This window comes from Oenanthe melanoleuca, chromosome 6, assembly GCF_029582105.1.
Source record: "Oenanthe melanoleuca isolate GR-GAL-2019-014 chromosome 6, OMel1.0, whole genome shotgun sequence".
Classification (NCBI taxonomy): Eukaryota; Metazoa; Chordata; class Aves; order Passeriformes; family Muscicapidae; genus Oenanthe; species Oenanthe melanoleuca.
The window spans coordinates 25629820-25656183 of NC_079340.1; the positions used below are offsets into that span (position 1 = coordinate 25629820).

General features: G+C 37.2%; 1 protein-coding gene across 4 annotated transcripts in view; it reads left to right on the top strand.

Annotated features, from left to right (window-relative positions):
- The window catches only part of SHOC2 (SHOC2 leucine rich repeat scaffold protein), a 65637-nt gene that overhangs the window by 26731 nt on the left and 12542 nt on the right, over window positions 1-26364 (top strand). For all 4 annotated transcript variants that reach the window (XM_056494402.1, XM_056494403.1, XM_056494405.1 and 1 more), the window contains 2 exons: window positions 11386-11523; window positions 23689-23819. In XM_056494402.1, the coding sequence (XP_056350377.1) occupies window positions 11386-11523; window positions 23689-23819 (269 nt within the window). The remainder of the gene's footprint in view (window positions 1-11385; window positions 11524-23688; window positions 23820-26364) is intronic.

A 26364-nucleotide genomic window follows, 5' to 3' on the forward strand; every position in this document is an offset into this window, starting at 1 on the left:
CTTGATACAGATTGTGGCCTAGATTGTTCAGATACATGGCTACACTATTTTGACACTTCAGTTTAAGTTCAATAACCTCATTGAATTTTTTACTGATCAACAAATCATATTGGAAACCATGGGGCTGATGTTTACAGAAGACTCTGCATACTGCGTGTTTCTACATTCACTGAAGAAATTGTGGCCAATTTAGCTGGTTGAGCTGTTATACAATTGTCAGTATTGTACCTGGTTCTGTTTGTGGCTTAGTTATTAGTTAATACAGCAAAGAGCTGTCTTCTGAGGCTCAGCTGAGGATAGTGCTGCATAAACTTAAAGTAATACTAGTAGTGTGTGAAGAAAAGAGCTTCTATGAGGTGTTGGATCCTAGTGATGTGCTTTAGAAATTTCTCTTAGGTGCGTTTGATACTGCAGACACTGCTGTTGCTGAAACCTCTTTATTTCTCTTGTTCGTTGAATATGATGTACATAGAAGTGTGTAATGTCTATATGTGTTTGTTCACAGTAGTCTTGAAAGAGATAATGTGTCGCTGCTTCATGGGAAAATTAGTAGGTACTTGTGTCATGAGAATGTGACTTGTTTCTTTCTTTTGTATTTTTTTAATTGTCTTGATGTGTGTACAGGCAGTGTTCTCAGTTCTCTATAAAACCCTAGCTTGAGAACATTAACTACTTTACTTCTGTCTTTGTATCCAGCAGTTAGTCCTGCCTTTATTTGAGTTGTGATAATGCTCATGTTCCTTGTTACGGGTCAGCACCTCATTGTGGAAGGCCTTTTAGAAGCACAAATGCAGGACAACTGTCACCCTTATGAGGGATTTCAAAGGGAAATCATCATATTCAACAGCACCCTTTTTAATTCAAAGTAAATTTCTCAGGCTAAGTTGCCTGGAATTGAATCAGGTGAAAAATAAAATGAATTGGTGTTTAATACAAATAATTTAAACTGCCAAGACACATAGTACAAGCATTTGAAAATCTTTTTCATCAGCGTAAAACCAGATAAGATAGTTTAACTTCTGTAATTGATTTCTACTCACTCACTTTCATGTCACTTTTTTCTAATGAAATGCTTGAGTTGAAAACATAGCTGAAAAATGAAACTGAGAACTGTACTTCTAGCTTTCCAATGGAATTTCTGTTTCTTTAAACACTTAGTATTTATCTACATTTCACATATGCACTTCAAAAAAACCCTTCCCTTTTAAGTCTCAATGCCTTTAATCCTTTATATGTTTTATAATGCAGTATCTAAATACTATAAACTAGCAAGCACTCATATTATCAGCTTGTAAATAATACAGAAATTTTTGTTGCTGCAGAGCGGTGAGTAAAATGAAGCCATTATCTTTTATAAAGCAATATCATGTGGAGCATTTCAAATTCTTTTTAAAAATGCCTCATTGTTCTAGGGCCTAAGGCTCACAATGGCATGCTAGTGTGCTTGTTCGTATTTTCAAAAATTCAAAGCTTATGTAACCCACTGACTTGTCCAGCAAGGAAGAGTTTTGTAGCAGTTAACTACGATGTGCTCATGTTGCTGATCTGGTGCACACTGTGCAAAGAATCCTGGGTTTTCTTTACTTTGTCTTTTGAAAGTAGATGTGCTACAAAAGGTCGGTCTGGACAAAAAAGAAAATTAAAGATCCAGACTTCAGTTTGAAAAATGTCACTATTGTTCCCTCAAAGAGGGATGGCATGAAATCTTACCCTGGTGCTACAGACTCGTGATGGTTTTCACTGTTACTAAACAGAAATTTTCAGTTTTGTATAAGGATAAATGGCTTTCCAACTTTAGGACCTTGTTGCTTTAAAATAAAGGGTCACCTGCTTTGTAAGCCATCATCCCATTGCTTTGCTAGGAATGTTTAGTCTCCAGCCTTATAAAATAAAGTTTATTTTCCTTCTACTCTCATTGAAATAAGTTGAATGTAGGGCTTTAAGTGCTCTGATAACTGAGACCTTTATTCCAACACCCAGTATGTCTTTGAGTAGTTGATTTTTATGTCAGTGATGTTCCATTGTTCTTAGATGCAGCCTTTTCTGTTGCGTACATTTGTTCTCAGGTGGTCCTGGAAACTGCTTTACAACTGACCTGTGTAAAGTGTTTGTTTTGAGGAAAACCTGGAAGAGGTGAACCTGCCAGCTCTGAGCTGCTGGGAAATAAGCTAAAGTTTGGTTCTATTTTAACAAGAACTTTAATTAGGTGACTACACATGAGGAAAAGTTGCTTCGCATTTAAAACAAGCATTTTAGTGAGAAAGAGGAAGTGTTATTATCTACAGATAATAAAACAGATGTGTGTGTTTCTAGTCTTTTTCCCCCCAGAATTAAGCACCTCTCATTCCATTGCTTTACTATAGGTAAGCTTTATTATAGGTAGGTACGTACTAAATAATTTCTTCTTGTATTTATCAGACTTCTCTTAACACTTTTTTAGAAGATCTGTATTGCCTCTACATTTTTAATGGGATCTGAAATTTATTTCAGTCAACTGTATAGTAAGCAGAGGTCTTGGTATGCATTGTTATATTTTCAAATATGAACATATTTGTTTGAAAAGGATGTAAAAATACTTAAATAATTTGGGGTTTGGTTTTTTTTTTTTTTTCCCCATGTTTAGCCTGCAGGTGAATTAGTGAGAGTTTTCATGAGATGGATGTGCTGATGTATAACAGCTTCTTGATACTTAAAATGGCAATATCCACTCCCTTCCTAGCAGCTTCCCAGCTACTACTTTTGTTGTCTGTTACTTTAGGTAATTGAAATTAGTGTATTCACTAATTCAGCCTGGAACTGAAGTGTGGGAGGAGGAGTGGGACAAGTGAACTGGAGCAAGGAGAGCCCTGCCTTGGCTCTCATTGAGCTGTGGGGTCAGCTGGGCTCACTGCAGCTCACTGCAAAGCCTCTCAGGTAGGATTGCTCTTGTTGTGTATGAGCATGTCAAGTGCACTGCAGGTGCTCTGGGTAAGGGTGGATTGCTGTCTGCAGGGAGCTATTGAAAATACATCCAGTTTTGCTGTCAGAATCTTTTCCTGCCTTTCCTGCTGCTTTTGATGTCTTGTACCACAGAACCTGGTGTAGCCTCTTGGAATCCTGATAGCATTAGCTCAGCTGCACCTTCCTGAAACCATTTTTTGTAATGTTTTTATGTGTAGTGGTGAGAATCAATTGATGGGAGTTTCTTGATGGCAAAGCTACTCTATGTTGTTCTTTCTTACAAATTGCTTCCTACCTGACATTGGTGATAAATTGTTTCAGAGTGCCTCTTACCCTGTATCCTGGTTCTGACCCTAGCCCTAAACAAACGTGCCAGAAACAGAGTAAGTTTGGATATGAGGCTTTTCCTGACTCCTTACCCACATCCAGCTATTTTCCTATCAGGAATTTCTTGAATCTGGTGCAGCTTGTTTTTTTAGTAATTCTCAGTTTTCTTCTTCCAAAGGCTTGTCCATTTCTTTCCCTTTAAATTCCTATAAATGCAGTTCATCTTTAGCAAGGTCTGCAAATTTGCTTTGATTGTTGTTCCTGACTGTAAATGTCACTGTTACACAGTTGTTGGATATATATATATATGTCTATACATATATATATATATATGTCTATACATATATATATATATATACATACATATATGTATATATATACACACATAAAAACGCACACACACACACCCCCAAGTGCAAGTGCAAGACAGAGCTTACCTGTTCTCCTGGCTGTTCAATCTCGGGTGGCATCCATGAAATAAAACCTTAACAGAAAGGTTTCTATGTGAAAACTTTGCCAAAAGACAGTCTGGAGGGATAATTGTGGGGATGAGTTCACAAGGTGGACACCAGCTTCATCTCCTTATCTGGTAAATTGTCCATTCCACTGAGATCAAAAAGTGAAAGATTAGAATGGAAGAATGTGAATGCTTTGGTGAGTCAGGCAGTCAGCATGAGAAGGATGAAAACCAGAGGAATTATCTTGGGATGAGGCCAAGCAAATGTTTCAGTTTGCAGGCTGTTACTTAAGCAAGCCTTTTGCATTTCTTATATTTGGAGTTTTATTGCATTCCTCCATGTTGTGTTGAAGGAATTGTTTTGCACAATCAAATTGATAATATTTTCTTTGCAAAGACAAGGTTACATCTTACACAAGTTTTGAGTATTTTTGTCGTGCTAGCATACACAGCTCAAATAGAAATAATATTGTAAATGTGGTTGAAAATACATTTACATAGTTTCTGCAAGTTTCTTGAGACTCCAAATATTGTGTTTTCTGTCTGTGAATGCAGCTCTTTTTCTGGGGGGAATCTGGTCAGGGCTGTTCTGCAAGGGAAGTATTTTTAGAATGCAATTCAGGGAATCTGCCTACACCAGACTAGGAATGTCTTCGAGACTCTCTTCTGTTCTTCTCTTCCCCCATCTACCCAATATTTAGATAATTTGTGGTTTCTTCACTGCTTTGAAACTCTTTTTCATAACAGTTGCACCTGTTTTGTTTTCGGTAGTATAGACAGTGGATCAGATGTGTGCAGCCACATTAGTTCAGGTCTACTCACTCCATGCTGAATGTGGTGCCTCCTTATTAAACAACTTGTTAGTTGCAGAGCTTTTCGGTGATGCTGTGAATTTCATTTCCTTTTTTTTTTTTTCCTTTTTTTAGCAAACCTGAAAATATAGAGAAACATTTGTTTATATTGAAGGGAAAAAAAATTGTATTTCTGGACTTAATTGGCGTGGTGATGTCTGCAAAACAGGGGTTGAGAATACTTTTATATATTTGTACTTTAATGTGATAAAAGCATGAAGTTGTGAGTGGAATAAATACAGGCTTTGATGCATGTGTGTTGCTCTCTAGGAGTCAGAGATAATGACTGCTTATTTGATCCAATTCTGGTGGTTTTCTTGAGCTCCAGGAAGAGTGTAGAACTCCTTTTGACCAGCTTCAGCTTTAGTATCTAGGTTCTGATTCTTGTGAAAGCTCTTGTGGGGATGCAGTTTTGTCTTGTCAGCTAGTCAAATTCCTCCTGATTACATTTTCTTCAGACTGGCTTTAGGATAATGATAAAGTAGTTCTGCCTTTTTGATCTACTTGAAGAGCTTACTGGGACGATGCCCCAAGTGTAATTCCAGTAAATACTGACAGCTTGTTAGAAGTCCAGGCTTTTTTTTTCTTATTTTTCTTTTTTTTTCTTTTTAAATTCAATGCTGCAATTATTTTAACTGTTTGAATACTTTCATAAGAACAGAGGAAAAAAAAATCACTTCCCTCAGGCTGTGCTTGCTAATGTAGCCTGGAAGGTGGTTAGCCTTTATTTGAGAGCTTGTTTGACACTGAGAATGGATGGGATCCAGATGTTAGCCCAGGTTCAGCATCACCAGGACCCCCTGGTCCTTCCCTGCATAGCTGTTTCTCACCTCCTGGGGCAAGGCTGTACCTTTTTACAGGGTTATTCCCTGCTAGGTGCCAGACTTTGCCTTTGCCTTGGTACTCAAATGAGGTTCTGCTGTCTGCCTTAAATCCTGTCTTGAGCCCTTGCTAAGACTTTTTTCTATGTTTCTCATGTTTGGGATTTTGTTTGAACATGTTTTCAATTTTATTTGTGTTTGTTGCTTTCAGTTATAAGCAATAAATAAAAAGTCTGCTGTTGTGTCTTGTTGAAGCTTGTTTTAGAGCAGATTTGAAGTCATTTCAGCTGAGCTTCACTTCTGTGTTTTTGAGTGGTTCCCACAACTAAATGCTGGTGTGCATTCTGCAAATTGTGAATAATATTAATGTGCTTATTTCTTACTTACATGAGTATTTTAACTTTAGTAGTCAGTAAGGCATCCATGACCATATTAAAATTACATTTCTTGTCCTTAGTAACTCTTCTGTGTAAGTTACAGTTGTTCAGTAATAATTCAGAATAGTTCTTACCTCTGCTTACCTGTTCTTTTGGCAGTTGGTAATGCAGAATGGAGAGCTCAGGCTGTGTGTCACAGTGATGTACTGGATCTCATAGAGAGGCAAAAGATTCCAAAACTGTAAAATTGTTTTAAAATGTTTTTCTGAAAGCAGGAAACTTGCTTTTAGTTTTTTCTACAAAAAATTCTTGCCAAAGACATTTTGTGGACTGCAAATTTATTTTTCCTTTTTATTTTTTCCTTTGCCAGCAGAGAACCAAGTGAAAGATGAATAACTATGAAAGTTATGGGAACTGTTTGTAACTTGTTCCCAGCATTGCTGATTTTGGATAATTAATACTTACAAATTAGCTTACGACCAATTTTCTGACACACCAGCCTGAAGTCCCACTAATATTTGCATTCTCCTCTTCTATTTTCCATAAGAGTCTTGATCCTCTTGCTGTGTCATCTGGCCTAGGATTTATCATGTTGTGAAGGATTTCATAATGTTCAATCTACTTAAGCATGGGCAGGCATGTTGTTAATCCAGTGGAAAACAGGCTACATTACAAATTGTGTTTGCCATCCAAGAGTGGTGTCCATTGACTGAATTAGTGATTGAAGACACTGAAGCCTCTTTGCTATTGACCTATATACTTTCTCCAGCTGTTAATTTATGTGTACTTCAGTGTTCTTTTGATGAAGCAGTATTTCATGTTTTAAATAGCCAAAAAGGACTTTGAGTTTTGTATGTCAGGGCATGTAACTTGGCCCTCTTGTCATAATAGGCTTTCAAAGTTGGTCATGAAATGGGACTGTAATTCTGCCTCATTATGCTGAAAATATTAGTCATTTCATTGTGCTGGTTTTTTTTTTTTTTTTTTTAAGCAGGTATATTTAGCATTGTTCATACTATAACATTTATTCTTTGTGTGTATGAGAACAACAGTGAGGTGATTGCTCACTCCACCTTTTTTAAGGATTGTTGAAGTGAATACTTAGGTGTATTTTTAACAAGTTTTAAATGGAAGGTGGTTGCAGTCTTCACTTCTGAAAAATGCATTTGAATGGCATGATTTTTTTAGAGCCTTTTAAAATACAAATTTTTAAAAACTACATTCTAGGGTGTAACTGACTGTTTTGTGAAGGTTATTTATAGAGAAACTGTTTTATGTTTTTCAGATGGGCATTGCTCCTACTTTAAAACCTTTTATTGTCAAGCCAGCTAGTACATGCAATTCCTGTCTGCTTTCTTGGCAGACTTTGAGCTTTAATTGCTTTTTTTTCCTTTGCAATCACAGTGCAATATAGTAAAAAAAAAAAAGGCAACAAAACCTCTCCTGCAAAAAACAACTAACTCCAAACCCTAGCATCTTCCTAGTTTATTTTTTAATTATTGAGAGGGTGCTTACTTGCAACTGCATTGAAGGGATAGTCTATAGAGAATCCTTTATTCACTACTGTGAGTTTAGAACTTGTCTGTTTGGGACATAACTTGTGGCAAAAAGTTAGTTCATTTAACCTGTGGTTAGTACTTTCCTAAAGCAATCCTTGCCTCATTGTAGTGATTTTGGGTGCTTGAACAGTATTTTTGTGAAGTGATGCATGAGTTGTCCATATGATGAAAAGGAATGGGTTTTTCTTCAGGAAACTGCTTTCTGGTTAAGGCTGATTTTGATCTGCTGCGCATTTCTAGCTGACTTATTTCTGTTAAATCAAGATAAAAATGTGTTTCAGCAAACTTTATATAGTGCACAAAAAATTTGCAAATATTGATTCTTCTACTATCAAAAAGATCATGAACTCCTTACTCATTAGGCATTTTTCTTTTTGTACCTGAACAGATCTTTGCTTTAGGAAAACTTTCTTTTGGATTTTGACATATGCGTCTTGTCTTGGCAAAGCAAAAATGGAAGATTTCAGTTGTATCTTGGTGAAACTTATTTTCATCTTTTTTTTTTTTGAGAAGCATTTAGTCAGTACAACTGCCACTGTGCAGACAATGAGAAGGACGCTTTCGCTCACTGAAACAGCAGCTCCTGGGAAGAGCATTATGCAGATGGCCTCCAGTTTGGCCTCTGTGCTTGCAGATCATTATTTGCTGTGTTGATTGCTGATGCCATGTGTTTGTGCTGGTGTGAGTGCTGACAGAGCCGCTGTTGTGAGCGGTGCCTGCACAGTGTGGCCATTCACGGTGGGTCAGCGCGGTCACTCAGCCGGGCACGAGCTGCCCCTGCTCTGTGCCTGTGCTCTGCTGGCCAGAGCCCTTCTCACCCCAGGGCCTGGGATGTGTTCAGTAGTGCTGGTCACATTAACTGTGCTGCAGCTGGTACTCAGACCTCAGAACAGAGAGCTTCTCACCCAGGAATACAGAGCTTGAGGAGAAGACAAGGCAGGTGGTGCAGGTTGGTCACAGGATGTAACCAGCATTGGTTTGTAAAGGACTTGACCCTTTTATTTCCTTATTCCTCTGATTTCCTATGCTTGCCCTTCTAAGCTACCTTGATTCTTCCCTTTCCCATTCAGTAAAGATTCCCTAGCAGCTCTCACCATCCCTAGCTGCTCTTCATTTTAGCTCATAGTAGGTGTTCAAGCCCCATATGCAGTCACAGTCCTCAGTCTGCCAGTTGCTCTGAAGAGCCTTTCCATTTATGCACTGTCTTGAGTCTCACACCTACTGGGACACCCAGTTATTTATTTTAGTTCTTAGGCCACAGCTGGTCCTCTGTATGCCTTTCTATGTGAAGATGTAAAAAACATTTAGCTCAGTTGATTAGAGTGTGGTGCTCATGATACCATGTCTCCCTGTGGACCATTCCATAAAGAGCTGGACTTGATCCTGAGTTTCTGAGTTAACCTCTTTATATATGTACTGTTAGGGGTATGAATTGATTCTGAGATTTTCTTTCATTTCTATCTCAAATTGAGTGTTTATGTTGATAGGCTGGGTTAATGCTCTTCACTTCTGTGATCTGAGTCTCTATCACATCACCCAAACATTTTTCACCTTGTTGAGCATATTGGATGTAAGATTTTTTTTGCCGTATGTCATGGAGAGCAACAGGAGAAATGTACCTTGAGTGATTTTTGTTGACTTGCATGCCCTCTGTTGTGTCTCAGTAATTCAAGTCAAAGTATTGAAAAAAATTCAGTGCCAACAGCATTTTGTCTCTCCTCTTCTTCTACCCTAAAAGGGGGCAATAAACCCATTTTGATGAAATACTGTCAAACTATAAGTATTTTTATGTTCAAGAACAAGATTCTTTACTGAGGAATTTAATTAAAAGCTGAGTATTTCTGTATCTCTTGAATTCCTTTCCTTAAGTAGCTATGCTTTGTGATAGGGCTTTAACTTTTGATTTCTGGTCTAAAGTCTAAAATTTGTTGAACAGTCCTCAATCTGTTTTAATGTTCAATATTTTTATTAAATACTTACCAGTGTTGCTTTTTAAAATAATGCCTGCATCTTTAAGGTAACAATATTAAGTATGGGCATCCAAATTAAACTGAAGTGTTTGGTAGCCCTTAATTTTCTAGAGAGACATAGGCATTACTTTTAATTATTTTTCCTCCTCAGGATTAGGTGGTAAGATGTTTGTTTCAAACATTTAGCATGCTGTTGTCAAAGATATCAGCAGGTGCAAAAATGAAGTGCAGCACATGTTGCTGCAAAACCCCCAAGTATTTCTTAGACTTCAGCAGATGTAGAGTGGGAAGAGTCAAGTAAATGAGAACTCAGCGCGATGAAATGGAATTTATGCCATATTTCAAATTTGACATCATTGGTTAAGGTCTGAAGCGAAAACAAATGAAAACAGCAATCATGAAATTAAAACTGCTGCTCTGAAGTGTGTTAAGGTTCTTGAGTTGCCTCAGTAAAGTTTTGTGAGGCTCTTTTTTTGTTTGTTTAAAGGGAGGGTTAAGTGTTCCTCAAGATTTTCTTCCTCCTATTGCATTCTGCACTTTTTCCATGAATAATAAAGATGCCATTGCCACAGACCATTAACTCTTGCTCAATTTTTTCTTATGTTTGCTTTCTTCTGCATGGTAATGGCACTGACATGGGTTTTGTAGTGCTGGATACACCCCGTTTAGCTGTTGCCTCTGGTTGCCTGGACTACACTCGATTGCTGGTGTAAGAGAGGGGACACAGTGATGGAGTAACTACTTGAGCACCAGCTTTCCATTTCCATTTGCTTAATTCCTAGAAAAATATCCCATTTTGGGTTAATTAATGTAGCAACAACATATCAGTTTGTATGTTAACAATCTAAGAAAAACAGAATAATGACGTTTGAAGTTGACTTTTTTCTTGGTCTTTCACAATTGTTCTGTGATACATGGTGAGTATTGTGGCTACATGTCACTGAACTCTAAACAGAGTCTGAATTTTATGATTTATTAAGTCAGCAGTTGTGATTATATGCTGACCTAATGAGCAGACACTCTACACATCAGAACTTGCCCAGGATAATCCTGTAGGCCTGTGAGAAAATCCTTGTGTCAAAGATACAATGGTGAAGCTTAAAAATAGACATTTGCTCCTCAAAAGGAATTTGCTACTCTTCCAAATTTGTTACTCACTGAGTCATACTCTAATATACAAATGCAGTGACCTCATCTTTACTGGAGAGAGTAGAAGCTGTTCAAATCATATGCATTAATTTCACCTCCATCAGATGCAAAAAATGTGAATACATACGCCTGTATTGGTGCACACAGTTGGTTTTTTTCTTTTCTTCAAACCCAACAATCTTCTGTTCAGAACACAGTGTGTTTGACATAAAAATAGGTGAAACTACTGTTCAAGGAGTTGTGCTTAGTTCTGCTTTTAAATTAATTTATAAATGTCAGAAATGAAGCAGTTCTGTGTAAAGTGGCTCCAAACTCCAAGCAAATCCAAACTTTTTAAATGCTTAATAGATAAGCCTTTCATTTCAACCTTTTGTTTGCTGTAGGTCTGCTTGCATAGACTTTACTTATCATAAGTTGTCTTTTGTGATGACTAAAAATGTTTAAAAATAGCATTCTGGACTTTGGATTATCTAGGTTGTCAGCCAGATAATTTTGCGGTTTCTCAACTGTTGATTTTGTGCCTAGGAATAGTTAATGATATAAAACCAGTTCTTAATTTCTCAAAATTTAATTAAATTAATTAGTGATGTTTTAAACTTCTGGACAGCCTGAAACAAGTATAAGATGTGAGTTTTGTACTTGAATTCCACAGCTTGAGCTGTCAGAATAAAATCAATCAATAAATAACATTTCTTTGGAGAATCTATTAAGGCTTTATCTGAGATTTTCAAAAATTGTTGATCAGGTTTTAGATCTGACTGATGAAATTATGATCCAGTAATACCTTATTTTATATGTATAGCTTTATGGTAGCAGTAGCTTTTTTTCAGCTTATCCCAAAATCCATCTGATTCTATTAATCTCTGTGTGGAGGTCATTGTCGAGAGCTGTACATTAAAGTCCTTCATGTTTTGCTTTTCCTGTGTGCTTTTAGGTGAGTTGTGTAACCTCATAACGCTGGATGTAGCGCACAATCAGCTTGAACATCTTCCAGAAGAGATTGGAAGCTGCACGCAGATCACCAACCTTGACTTGCAGCACAATGAGCTCCTGGACCTGCCAGAAACCATAGGTATGTGAAGAGGCTGGAGAAGAGAAAATAAATCACTATTTCAAAATGTTCAGTAAGGGGAACTAATTTAAGAATGAATTTTTGTTGGTGACTGTAGAATGACTGGTGTTCAGCTCAACATAGCTTCACACTTGAGATTTGAAGCAAGGTATACTTGTTGCCTTAAATTTTATCTTAAATATTTTAAGAATGAGAGTTACAATAAAAAAAAAATCTAAATCCATTACTTCTAAATCTTAAGGTGTTCTGTGGTTATAAGCAAATGTCTACTGCTTGTTTGTTCATTCTGTAATGAAACTGAGCTTATAAAGAAATGAAAGGCTCACTTATAGTTGAAGTGTAGTACTTTGACAGATAATTTTAACTTACATCTTTGCCTAAAGAAAAACAGAACTAAAATAATGTTTTAAATTATTCATGTATATTACATGCTTTGGTGGAACATCTAAAAAATCTCCCAAGTCCACAAGGTCATCGTGCTCTTATGCAATAGAATACAGAGAGTTTGCATCTTACATTGGGAATAATAGACTAAGATAAACACAGTCCTGGTTGGTTTCAGAATCTTATATGGGATAAATCAACAAAATATGACTTTTCCTATCTCATTAAATCAGTTTTAAACAGATGGCAGAAAATGATGGCTGCTTTGATTTAAAAAGACTAAAAATGAGGCCATCATGATTTTAAGCTCTGTCACCAGAACATACTCAGAAGAATGGACATTGTCAGTTTAATAGGATTTAGTGTTGAGCACTTATTAATATACTTGATTGCATAGTAAAGTGGGGAACCATTTAGTGACACTTTGGCTTTTCTTCTAGCAGTAAGTTGTTGAGGATGAAGTTACTGTGGCTTTTGGTTGAGAAAGTTTGACCTGAGCAGAGTTTACACTGATAATGTATCCACTGGAACTAAACTTCCTTCCTGGATTGATGATAATTTTAATGGGATCTGGAGATCCCGTTCCATCTGGAGGTTGCATCTAACTTACACCATTCATAAGTGCAGCCTTTATTTTTGTTGCTATTTTGCAAATCTTGCTGAATGTTGTTTTACATAACACTTATGTGTAATGTATGTGTCACATTTAGGGAGTGAGTTCCCTGGATAAACTGTTAATTATGGGAAAAATTCTCTAAGCAAGTGTGAGATTTCCATTTTCAAGGCTTATGGACTAATGCTGTTAATTCCTGTGCAGAGTAGTAGTTTGATTTACCAAGTTGTTTAGTGCCTGGTAGTCACTGAACTTGTTGAAAGACCAGAAAAATCTCACTTGTAATATGCCTCAAGACTATACTTGGAGGGAAAGGTCTTTGGGTAGGAGAGGCACAAAGTTATTAGGCAGTTAAGTCACTTGTGATAGATAGGAAATTGCTCACTCTGCAGTCAAGATAGTTTGGACTCACCTATTTCTTCAGAAAGTCCTGTAAGCTTAGGTGGTTTCTTTTGAGTCAGGTTCGTACCTGGTTGGACTGGATTTTCTATTTTCTTTGTTTTGTTTTTCCCTTGCATTGTCTCTATAATGTTTAGAAGTTACTTGCTTTTAAATGTTAGTAGCTGTCTCTTTACATGCTTATCTGAGCTGAATATCGATGTTTTAGAGCTCAAGAAACCACCAAAGACAAAGAATAATGGTAGGAGACAGCAGTGAGCCATTGTGTCGTTAACCTTATTCTAGTTCAGTTTTTGCTCCACTGGACAATCTCTCTTGTAAACAGTAAGTTAAAAAAGAAGCATTTAAATAAGACCTTAAAATCAGAAATCTATGTTTGTGCCTCAGTGGTTTGCAAACAGAATTTAATAGTGAAGGGAAGAACTTTAGGTTCCATCTTAAATGATAACGATCAGCCTACATTTATGCATGTTGCAGAAAAGCAGCCGTAGCCAGTTCAGCAACACTGGCTTTATTTCTTAGTCATCACAGTTATGGTTCAACATATTAAAACAAGTTGTGGCATGATTTTCAGATTACAGCTTGCTTTGTGGTTGGGATTGTTCAGCGAGAAGCTTTGAGCGCAGAGGAGAAGGCGGCGAGTCAATGGCGCGTGGCCGCCTGTGTGCGCAGCTGGGGGCGGCCCCTGGGCCTCTCCAGCTCTCACTGCAGTTTCTGTTTCTTCCCTGCTCCTGGGTGTCTGCCTGGTGTTTGCCACCACTGGCTGTTCTTGCAACATTTACCAGCTTCCAGGTGTCAGGACACTCACTGTATGAGTGCTGTTGATGGTTCTCGGTTCAGTCAAATTTTGGGTTACAGACCAGGGACAAAACACACCAAGCACATTTGCTTGTTATAAATATTTGATGTTCTGTGAGCCCATGAGCCTCCTCTTATGGACCAGACTTTCCATTATAGCCATGTCTGTCCCCTCCTCCCCCACTGGCACCCTTTTGATGAAGGCCTTGTTTCTTCTTGAGAAGGATGTTTTTCACATGCTGCTTTGAAAAGCAAGCAGCCCCCTTTGCTTTCTGTCTCTCTCTCCTCTCAGAAAGGACCCCTTCCTTGCTTTCCATCAAAAAACCCTCTTAAAATAGCTGCTGGACTGTCTAAACAAGTTTTGGTTTTACCACAGAAAGATTTTGGAATCTGCCAAATTTTAAAAAATGCTTGTTTGGTAACTAACAGCCAGTACTGAAATGTGCTGGAGTTGGGAGAAAGGGACGTGAGGGTGACATGCAGGGGAGTGGCAGGGAAGGGATTATGCATCAGCAGTGATTACAGAGGTAACAGAGCCAATATACTCTGTAAAAATACCAAGTTCTTCTCTCAGCTAATGCTGTAGGAGCATGCTTTTGTGCAGTAGCAAATGTCGATTTTAGATATTAGTTGTCAGGAAGTGACCTAATGCCTTGCTTTATAGATATTGGCTTAATACATTCATATCTGTATTTCTGTTGATTGAAAATTGTAGAGTACTTTTTATATTAGATCACTTCCTGTAAGAAAAATGAGCTTTGTGGAATGGCTTAGCACATTCTGAGAGTCTGAAGCCCAGAATCAAAATCATAGTGGGATCATAGCTGTTTAGTGTTTTCATTGCAGATTGCACCCCCCTCCCATGTTGTGGTGGGGTTTTTTTGTTCTTTTGGAGGGTGGTGGAATTGTTATCAGCTTTTATTTACAGTGTGTCTTATCTCTGTATACTTAGCTGGCACACTAATATATCCAAAAGTTATATAGAAGAAGGTGAACAAAATACCATTTATATTAAAATTATTAATTGAACTTTTGAGACTGAAAACAAATTTTGGGTGGAGTAAATAGTTTCTTATGATTACAAGATAACTTAGATAATTTTGTCCTGCAAATACTACATTGTGAGTGTTCCCTCTTTGAACTTTTCGTTTTAGCACTGTGTACAAATATGTTCACAATTTCATATGTACTAGTACAGAGAAACTTACTTGAGAAAGAAATGTAACAGAAACAGAGTTAGAGCTTTTAAAAATACCAGATTCTTCATCTGCTTTGTAATTTTCTAGTTTCGTTTGCTTATGTGTGCAGTTTGATTGTAGTCAAATGTGCTGTATTCACGGACATCTAAGGCAACAGAAATTTAAATAAGAAAAAGAGTAGTCAGTGATAATTGTTCCAAAATTATACTTTAAAAGCAGAAAAAAATTATGTCAATGGATACACTTTCCAGTGTCTGACATAGCACTGTTTCTAAGAGATAGTTAGCAAAATGGGAGGTGTATTTACAACTCTGCACTACTCTCCTGCCTTCATTGTGGCACTATAGCTCAGAAGCTGAAATCAGTTTTCATTAAATTAAATAGTATTTATTTTTTGGTTTTACTGGTTGAAATTGTGCTCCAAACCATGCTTCTAACCTGTTTAATCCCAGTGTACCTCTGAGAGCACTATTGTGCTCTTTAAACCAGCTGATAAAACATGAAGCGCTGACCAGAACCACACATACGGCATTGGTACAGCTCAGGTTATGCAAAATTGTGGTCAAGAGCTTTAAGTCCCTAGAAGTAAAGATATTTCTGAAGAAATGTGAAACTACTTTAAAAGGGTATTTTAAATTTGGCAGGTTTAGCAAAAGCAGTAGTTTTGTTCTGAAACGTCTGAGCAGCTGCATCTCCCTCAGTGATCAGGGGCAATGTTCAGATGCAACCGTTGGGTTTGATTTTATTAATTACCCACTGTTCTGAAGGAGCAAAGTTACAAGCATCTATTCAATATTCATATTATCCACATTTAAGCACTACCTCATGCTTTGGTCAGCGAGCATTCTGTGCTTTGTGGCATCAGGCCTGTTTCCATAGGCTCACTTTGGGAGAGCTGATCAACATTTGGTGCTTTGTCCAAGGTTTTTTTCTTGGAGTATGCTGTTAATTAAACTTTTCTAATTGGATTCTGCTAGTATTGGGCAATTGCAGTAAGTTCAGCCTTTTCTTTATCTGATTGAAAGCAGTGGCTACCACTCTTTTACCCTAATTTCTGTATTACTTTAAGCCCTGTCTGGTTCTTGTGATGTCCTCATAAAGGAAAACTTCTGGTTCTTGTTGCCTTCAATTCTAGACTTAGTAAATGTAAAGTAGCGAAATTGACTGGAAAATGTCAAGTGGAGGGTAAATGGGAAGTGACTTGCTCATTTTGTCCTTCAGGCTCAGAAGGGCAGGGATGAGGCTGTGAGGTGTTACATGTCACTAGTGAAGATCAGACAGTACTGCATGTGATGGGCAGGGGACATTTGGGTCTCAGTCTTTGCACAGGTTGATGTAGATGCTAAAAACTCACAGTATGACATGGCAGTTGTGCAGAAGAAAATCATTAGAGTTGCTTCTACATTTGGGAAGTCACTGTTGAACCTTCCCTCACTCTTCAGAAAGTTTCAGGGTGTCCTTTCCCCTTTCTGTAGGTTCATCTCCCGGTATCTGCTGTTGGACAGCATTCAGCTGCAGGGACGATGCAAAGTGGAACCCTGGTCTCCGTAAAATAATTCTTACGTTGCTTAATTAGCTAAAATTGTAAAGATATATTCGTGTGTTGTACGTTTTATATGTTTGCTTTATATAGTAGGGCAGACATAAAAAATTAAACGCATCTTTCATTTAGGAAAGGGTAATGTTTTTATTGCATTGCCAGTTAGGTATAAACTGTTCATACAATATGATTTACATTTATATAAATCTTTAATTTCACAGAAAGGCTTTAAATAGTCATTTGAAAAGGAAAAAGAAAAGACTACCAATGAAAAATTAAATTAAATAAATTCCAGTTGCTTTTTCTTACTGTATGCAGCATGAATTGAGTAAAATGCAACGCTTTCATTGGTAGCTCAAAATAAGGTCCAGCTGTTGGTTTTGTCTCTTTTGCAACGTGAAGTGGTTTAGTATTTTTGTATCATTTTCAGCTAATTATAATTTCCATTTTATGTTTTAATTAATACATTTTCAATGCAAACCCAATATGGTTAAATACATGTGCACTGCTTTCATTAAAGGTTAGGATAGCTTCTAGTGGCTAATTAATTCTGAGTTTACTGATTCAATCTATTTATGAAAATATCTTTTATTTTGTGTTTTGGTTGGCTATTCATCCTGGTAAGACTAGAGTGGGGACAGTTTATTTTAGTGAATGCATGTACCATGACACAGTAATTAGATGTGGAGACCAGTGTGTACAGATATATTATAACTGCAGCTCAGCATTTTTGGAATGATTACTGATACTGCAGAAAGAAAAAGCCAATAATCTCATTTTCTTTCTGTGCGAAGCAGGCACAAGGGAAGAGTGATTCAAAGGAACACATCAGAACTGAGATGAGCAGGTCTGTGAGTTACATGCATTTTGATGAATGCATATTAAATGAGTTTTAAGTTGAATTTTCATTGCTCAGACAGTTTCAGAAACATGTCACTAAGAGTTTGTGCTCTTTAGTCTTATGCAGGTGTTGTGTGTAGTGCATGTTGGGTACCTGAGCCTCTGTTGCTCAGGTTTTCAAGTATCTTTTGTGCATCTTTCACACAGTCAGCAGAATACATCTGGAATCAGAGCTGGAAAATAACTGACTGCTGATATGGTCACAGTTTAGCATTTTAATATTGATACAATGAGGGAAAACCTGTCTTTGGGTGGTACCGTTAGACTGAAAGTAGAAAGAACTTTTTTATACTCAGATGGCATTTAAACTCGTAGGGGTGGTAAAGACTAATTTTAAATTAAGGTTAAGTAGCTTTCTAATAGATAACATCTTCATCAGAACGCCTAGACTTTGCAGAAGGAGGATAATGTGCTTTGGTTTGACAAAGGGCAAAAAATTATGGACCCTGCTGACTTAATTTGTGAATTTGATTTTGCATTCTACCGTGGCCTGCCTGGAATATCAGGACATATTTGTGGCTGAAAAGAAAAACTAAAATACACTAAAAGTCACTTCACTGTTAAATCAGTGATTGAGTTGAATTTTGTATTGTGTTTAACTGTACTTTTTTATTTAGAACAGAATAATTACATTTCATGCTTTGGCTTTGTTAGCTGGTAGCAATGATCAGGAGGGATTCTCTTCTCTTCTGCAGTTCTGCTAAGAGTGGTTGCCCTCCCACCACCATCACCTTTCTGTCCCCATTCCTGATTTTTCTAGGGCATCAGCTTTAGCCAGAGCATATTAAACATTGGGGATGTAGGAATTGTAGAAGGGATTTGTCGTCTCTCTTATAATGATTGGTGACACAAGTTTGAATTCATAAAAACCTACAAGCTTCAGTTTAGGAGGAAGGTGCCCCCAGACCAGATGAATAATGACTATGGGATTTTGTTCTTGTTTCCTCTACAGCTAGATGATTGAGACCTCTTTTGGGGGGTGTCTTGTTGGACCAGCCACTTTGTGCTGATGCTCTCTGCTTGTGGAGTACAACTGAAGGTTAAAAGACTTTATCTGAAGCCTTTCGTTTTACTGTACAGCTATCAGGGGAACCAGTTTGCTTTCTGATAAGAGATTAGATTAAACACACCAACAGCTCCTTTCACCTAGAAATCTGTTAAACACTTAAAGTTGTCAGAGTTTGGCTGACATCAGGAAAACTAGTATATAGTAAGTACAAAGTGTGGTACAGGCATCTTCTGACTCAGGGCTATTTTAGACCAGGAGCTGCTGTTTAAATACCTGAATTCAGTGTTTAATCTCTGTCCACAGCTGCCCATCCCTAGAATGTCTACTATCTCCCATACAATTTGAAATTTATTTAATATTATCATCTTTATTCTCACTGCAAGATTAACACCATGTGATGTATTAAATTTAATTCATATATGGGTTTTTTTTAAGGTGACACCAAGTTTATTTTTTTTTTTCTTTTAAGTATTATTAATTTTGGATATACCTCTTGCTTTCAGGTAGTTAAAAATGACACCTGGTATCTTTTGTATGCAAACCATCAATTTTTCTTTGCAAGAAGAATATCCCTCAGTGAATTAAGCACATGGCACTCTATGGAGTAACATGTGGCCATGTAAAAGATGTTCTTTAGTAGGTGACTGCTCGTTGTGTGCCAAGTTGAGTCAAATAAAAATCTTAGAATATTTATGCAAGTTAGACCATCTGAAATGCTTAATAGTGCCATGTTGTTTGTAGCAAGTTCCTGCAGTTTTTTATTGTGTGCTGAAGCTCACGTATATTGTTGATTATGACCTTATGGGGTTTTGATGTGCTCAGCTCTTGTAAATCCAATTTGTTTTTAACGTTATCTATAGAAGTTTTCTCTAGTGTACAGATTTTTAAATTGATCTGATGCTTTTGGTTTTATTTAAAAGAAAGCAACTGATCCTGATAGCAAATTAGCTCAATGAACGAAGTTTCCCTTCATCTAAAGATAGGGAATTTGGAGGATTATTTTAACTAAGGGAAGGAAGAGAGTTTTTAGCACTCCATTTAAAAAGCACTGGTAAGACTTTGAATTAGGAATTTGTATTTCTTTATATTATTCAGTTTACAAGTTTTTTTTCCTCTTGATTTTGAAATACTTAAAAAAGAGATGTGGAGACCATTTCAGGTGGTCTTCTAAAAAATAGTTTTGTTAGTGTAGTTTCCTGCTTTATTTCCTGTCTTCTCTTTGTTTTGGGTTTGGCAAACACCTGTTTTTCCTTTGATTAATATTTTTGAAGTACCTTTAATAAAGAATTAATTTAAACCATCTATTTCGCATCCGTTTTATTGTAACAGTTTAGTTTAATATTTCTGGATTTGCATGCTTCCAAAGATTTTTAATTCACTTCTGTGTAAATGAAGCAGCTAATTCTAAGAGAGACATAAAAGTCACTCCAGTGACAGGATTAATAATTCTATGCTTAGATTGCTTCAACCATGGGAGCTGGATCTGCTCATGGGTGTGAATACTGTGCTGGTGAGAAAATGGACCTGAGACAAGGTGTCTGTGAAACCTGATTCCCAAGAGTGACTGTTTCTGTCAAAAGTTGAACTAAACCAATTTTTCAGTGACTTGCTTAGGCCTAGTATGAGTTTAGGGTTTAGGCTTTGGGATCTTATTTTTAGAAGTGCCAATGAATAAGGCAGTTGAGTTTACAAGGGTTTTCTTAATGGGCTCTCTAAGAAAACAAGTTGAAGAGGTTTTGCTTGTTGCTTTTCCTGCTGGTATCTGCTTTTTGCTTGTGGTTATCAAACTGTCACGTACATGAACAACTAGTGCAGCATTTTCTGAGTCATTACCTTCGAGGGCTGTTTCAGAGGAGCTGCTGAGGTACGGATTCAGTGACAGAAGTACGGCTGCAAATGGTCCTGATGACAGTCTGAGCAGCCCATGATCAGTTGTTGCCTTTCTTGCCTTATTCCTTAGGTCTACCCTGACAGCCCATCCACAGACACCTAGTGCTGTTCCATCCTGGAAAGCAGTAGCTGAGCTGGAAATGATGGAGATGAGTGCAAGCACTGTAAAGCAACTCCAAACAGGAGTATCAGCTAGGTAACCCTGAGCTCAGGGAGCTGTAAGTGGGATGTGTGATAGTTGAGTGCACTAGGTGTGGTCTTGAGCAACATGAAACAGTTTCTGTGGTAAAACAGTTTGTCACTTGGTTTTTGTGTTAGTCAGCTGGCCCCTGGACCGTGGAGGCAAGTGTTAATGTTGTACTGGTGCATTCCTGTTAAAAAGAAACGTTAACTTGTACATGCGGGACAGAGGGAAGAGCTATAGGGGTCATCCTGTGTTGTGAATGTGGGACTAAGACCTGTCTTGTCCAGCATGTGAAGATAAAAGCTAATGAGGGTTTCATATTGAGATGCATTCACATTGAGGTGTGTGAAGATGAAAAGGTCTTTGAGCCTTGTTGACAGAAGACTGGGTGGCTGTAAATTGGCTGCAAATAAATTCTGGCTTGAAATAAGAAGGTAGCTCATGTTGCCTGCATCAGCTGGGCCCAGGACAGTCCTTCCAGGAGCAGTGGGATAGGTGCTACTGATCCAGCTCCAGCTTGAATCTTGCTGGTTTTGTCCTCAGGAGTAATTGTATTTAGTGCTGTGATTTGTAAAACAAACATAAGGAATGTGGTACACACAGGATGTGTCTTCTGTTATGCCTTTGTGTGCCTTTCCCATGGAGAAGAAAGATAACTAGTAAAGAAACAGTGATAAAGTTCTATTAAGAAATGCTGCTTATGATAAGGAGAAATTACTGGGAGCTGCTATTTATGCCTCCTTTCTGATAATGTCACGAGGATCGCCAGCGTGTGTCATTCTCTTCTTTATGGTACATTTTGACTTCTCTCTTGTGGCTGCCTTGTTTCATTTTTCTGAAATGCCACATTGCTGGTAGGAAGGGAGCCATATACATACAGCCTGTGCTCACAATCTGGAACTGGCACAGCAATGTTGTATTGCTAAGCAACAGTTGGCATCACGCTGTCGACTTCCCTGGTCGTCCTTTTCGCCTGAAAAATCCAGATCAGCATCTAGCGCATGTTTTAGGTAGTGAAAAGAATATTCGGTTTATATCTTATTTTGTGTAAAGTTTGTTGTTCATTCTTTAGTAAAATCTTAAATAAAAATTCAGAGAATTAAAAAAAAAAAATTCAGAGAACATGAGGTTGCCTGGGATGGCAAATCCTAGTGATCTTGGAGCCTTGCAATAGAATGTTTTTTGTGTGAAGTGAGGCCAATTTTTTATTCAGCTAGCAATGCCTGATCTCATACATATAGAATGAAATAGCTAAGTTAGGTACAAATCTGTGTCTTTATACTAATGGACTGTAGGATCAGAATAGGTCCTAATTATTCTCTTTAGTGTGTATATACATTGCAGGATGTAAAAAGAAAATAAGAAAATTTGTGCACTGGAGTGCAGTATTGATAACCTTGGATTATAAATGCCTTTTTCTGATTAAGACTTTCTTTGCTGCTTCTATAACAATTAGTTTTACTTGCTTAGAATCCAGGACTTTGAAAAATAGAACTCAAAATCCCAGTTGAAGATACTACTAGTTAAGCAATGGTGTGTAGCTACCTGTTTTGACTTTCATTTAGTTGTTGATTGTACTAAGTAAAATTTGTTGCCAAGCTTGTTAAATAATTATCAAGTATGCACTGAAAACTCATAATTTTTTTTTTCTTGATTTGTAGATGTAAATAATTTTTGTTCTATATTAAGGGGTTTGTGGGTTTTGGATTTTTTTTCTGTTGCAGTTTTATGGTGGCGCTAAGATTTTTTTGTTTTCTGCTCTTTTTTATTTTTTTATTTTATTTTTTTTTCTTGTGCTTTTTTTTTTTTGTTTTGTTTTTGTTTTTGTTTTTGTTTTTGTTTTACTTTCACTACTCTTGTGACTTCTCTGGTTTAGAAACTACAGTGAATCATACAACATTGTTTCCAGTTTCAAGTTTTTATTATCTTTATTTCCAGCTATTTAGTGATGTAGGAGTATTTTTACTGTATATTTTGACCAGGTTCAGGAAAGAGATATTTTGCTGCTTGTTTTTTTTCTCTGTCTGGCAGAAATACTCTACATTTACTTCTTCCTTTGCTGTGCTCCAGTAACCTTTGTATAAGTGCACCTGCATGGACACTAATACAGCCTTCACTTAATGAGCAGTTACACTGTACATATTAAGACCCCTTCATATTTTAAAATTGCTTCTGGTTATTCATTCTGCCATCTGTTAAATCCCATGTTTCCTTTCTAGTGTGTCTATCTGGTACTTCAGTTTGCAGATCAAAGGTGGTGTTCCATGAGTGGTTGTAAAAGCGAGTGTAAAACAGCAAATGTTTTGCAGGAACTGGTTGTGTGAACCTGTTCACAAGCTGCCCTAGTGTCATGTCCACATCTGCACTGACACATTTTCTGACTGTAGGGATGAGCCAGAGGTCAAGTTTCTTTGTACATTTTGACAGTTGGCTTTTCAGTGGAGTTCAAGGCCTTGCTTACCTGCAGGAGAGGCTCAATGCTCCAGTACCCTGTAGTTCAGCACCATCCTTGAGCAGTTGGTTTTGGTCTTTTGTACTTTTTAGATGGTAAAGGTTGGAGCTAAAGGGAGCTTCAGATGGGAAATTTTCAAGTTGCAAGTTTCTCAACATTTTTATTTCCTAACAGAAAGACTTATCAATTAGGACCCTCGGCCTAGCAATATTCAGGAGTATTTTTACATGTACTACTGTCCAGATTTTTGTAGACTTCCTCCAGATTTTTCCTTCAGTATTGTTCAAAAACTTGGAAATTTTGGGGGCTTTCCTATCATGTATTAAAGACTTTCTTGCTTTTGGAGGATGGGAAAGCTGTGGGGTTTTTTTCCCTGCAGAGGAAATTGTTTTGCCAGGACTTGAGTTGTATGATGCATGCCCAGGTTCTGGAAATATGAGTCATGGCATTGAATGATACTGTCTGTAATTTTAAAAAGTCATTTTGGGGGCATCTGGAAAATGATAATACAGTTTGTTGATAGATCAGGGTAGAAGAACTTTTATAATAGGACATAAGCCTTGCTTGCTTTTATTATGCAGAACTTCAGAATAATATTTAATATGCACAATCTACTTCTGCATGGTTGACTTCAACATTGGAAATCTGTGTATGTCCTGTTTTGGGATAATAGCTGCATTTCACCATTTGAAATTCTGAAGTGTAAAGGGAGAGACAACAGCAGAATCAGAAGTCAACCTTGTTCTGTGCATTTAGGTGATTCTCACAGTATATTAACACATGTTTTCTACCCATAGGAAATCTGTCCAGTCTAAGTCGTCTTGGCCTGAGGTACAATAGGCTGTCAGCAATTCCCAAGTCTTTAGCAAAATGCAGTGAACTTGATGAGCTGAACTTGGAGAACAACAACATTTCTACTTTACCAGAGGTGAGGAGCAGAGGGAGTGAACTGGGGAGGGGGTGCTGCTGGAGGGCATCAGTGTTTTGTAAATGGAGTGGAACACGGGAAATTATCTTGTGTCTTAACTCTGAGGAATACCCTTTGTTTTAAACTAAAAGTAATGTGAATTATGTCAATTGTGTAAATATTAGGTATATTTAATCAGTGTAGAAGGACTAATGTCATACAATTTGAATCAAAACTGGGAGAAACACATGTGGTTGTATTTGCTGTCCTGTATCTTTAGAAAACCTTAAATAATGAGTTCAGATTCCCACCCTTCAAGCCAGATAAGTGTTTCTCAGTGGTTCTGCTTCGTGAGGCATTAGTGCCTGGAAGTAATTGCTCAGATGACAGAGAAAAATCTGATGTGATTGTTTCTTATTTTGGATATTTATTCAATTTCTTTAGAACCTTTTAAGATGAAGATTTCATGACACAACGTAAAGTTTATAGTTTGTACTGTATTAATGATGATCAAACTGCTTTCCTAAGCTGTCATCCCCACGACCTCAAGTCATCTGAATTACTAGTATAAAATGAGTTTAAAGGTTATCTAAAGATGTATATAGCAAACTATAAACAGAAGAGAAGAAATGCACTCAGAATTAGGCAGAGTATTTACAGTAACAAAGGGCAGTAAGTAACTAAATTTCCTCAGAAAAATTTCTAAGCTCAGCAATGATAGACTAAAACAGAGAATTTAATAAATGTTTGGGCAAGACTATAATTTAAGAAAATGCCAGAATGAAAGCTACCAGGCTGCTTTTAGGATGAGAGCTAAGCTAGCCCACTCCACCCAGACATGTTACAAAAGCAACAACGGTGTAATTACAAAAAGCTAATGTGAGGGGTGATTACTTGCTTTAAAACACCTTCAGTCATAATACAAACCTCTTTGTGACTGTGCTGCCTTCTTCAGGTGTATTTGCCAACGATATATTAACACTTAAGTTTGCAGAAGTGTATAGTTTATAGTGTAATCTGTTTAAAATAAAACATGCTGTGCTATAAGACAAAGAACTGTATTTGTAAAAGAAATTTCTGAATTTCAAAACATAGCTGAAGCCGCTGACACAATGCCTAATAAATATTTTATCTTAAAAGGATGGGCTGGAGGAAGGCAGCACTGCCACAGCTCTCATAGATGTAAGAGCATTGTTCTCTTTGTACTGCCAAAGCTCTCTTGCTTCTCTTCAAATGCATTTAATTACTCCAGGCTATTAGAGTGAATTAGCTAACATATTTTAGATATTTTTTTGGTATACAAGCAGACTTCAAAACCAGCTGCTTGAAATGCCAAGATCCATCTGAAGCAATAAAGTGTGTTAGAGCTCAGGGACTGCCTAACCCTACAACTAATATCTGTTAATTAAAGTATAGGTAGAAACAACATTTCCTAACCAAAGATTATACTAATTAATGATTAGGTTAGATTAATACTGATTTGAAGATCCATTATTTTATATGTAGTGGAGAAAATGCTTCACTGATACTTGCTGAGATGCCCCCAGTGTCTAAAGTTTTAGCTGGGGCATGCAGTTAAGTCCCTATTAGATCCTATTTTATTTACAATAATGTTAATAAACTTTTTATAAAAGTAACAAGCTTTCCTGGTGAAACAGCAAAGATGTGTTCTTAAAGCATTTACAGTGAATATGGAGCTCAAATCATAATACAGAAATACTGGCATTAGGAATATGGTTGGAATCATTATCTTGTTACTGCTCATTCCTGATTGCAGATGTTGCATTATTTATGGTATGTAATGCCATGCATAAATCTCCAATTTCTGTAATACTTAAGCAAATAGGGCTGGATTTAAGTTGGTGTAGTAATAAGCAAAGGTGACACTTCAGCAGTAATTTAGATCTCATTATTCATCTCCACAATTCCAGCAACGTGCTTGGCACGTAACTAACAGATAAACTGAGATATGGGCTGCTGGGATTTCAGAATCTAATTAGATTGTCAAGAGAAATGGAACTCTGAATTCAATGGACAGCCATTGCTATCCAGTTTAACTACAGGCTTCTTGCTTTTAATTTTTTAAGGGGGAAAAATAGAGCATGAACTACTTAGGAATATTTTAGAAAATGGGAAAAACAACTGAATTTTCAAACCCATCCTATTCTTTTTCTTTGTCTGATTATCTGAAACTATTATGGTATAATTACAAGACACTGACAAGTTGTGATCACAATATGGATTTTTATGAAGTTACCAATGATTTGTGCTGGAATTATCAAATGCCTCTATTGGGAGCCATTGTGTGGGGTTGATATTTCTTTGGGCCCTGTTTGGATGTGGGTGAGCTGCTGGAGCCAAAACAGCTGCTGGGGATGGGATGGACACACTGCCCTGTGTTCCTGAATCAATGTGTCATTAGAAAAATTGCTTTCAGAGGAGAAAAGTTACCAAACCTCCCAAACCTGTGCTTTTAAATGTGGTATGTTTGCTTTTTTTGTATCTCTCAGCATGCAGGGAGGAAGGGGGAAATAAGGTAGTGGCTGTTGACAGTGAGCAGAGATTG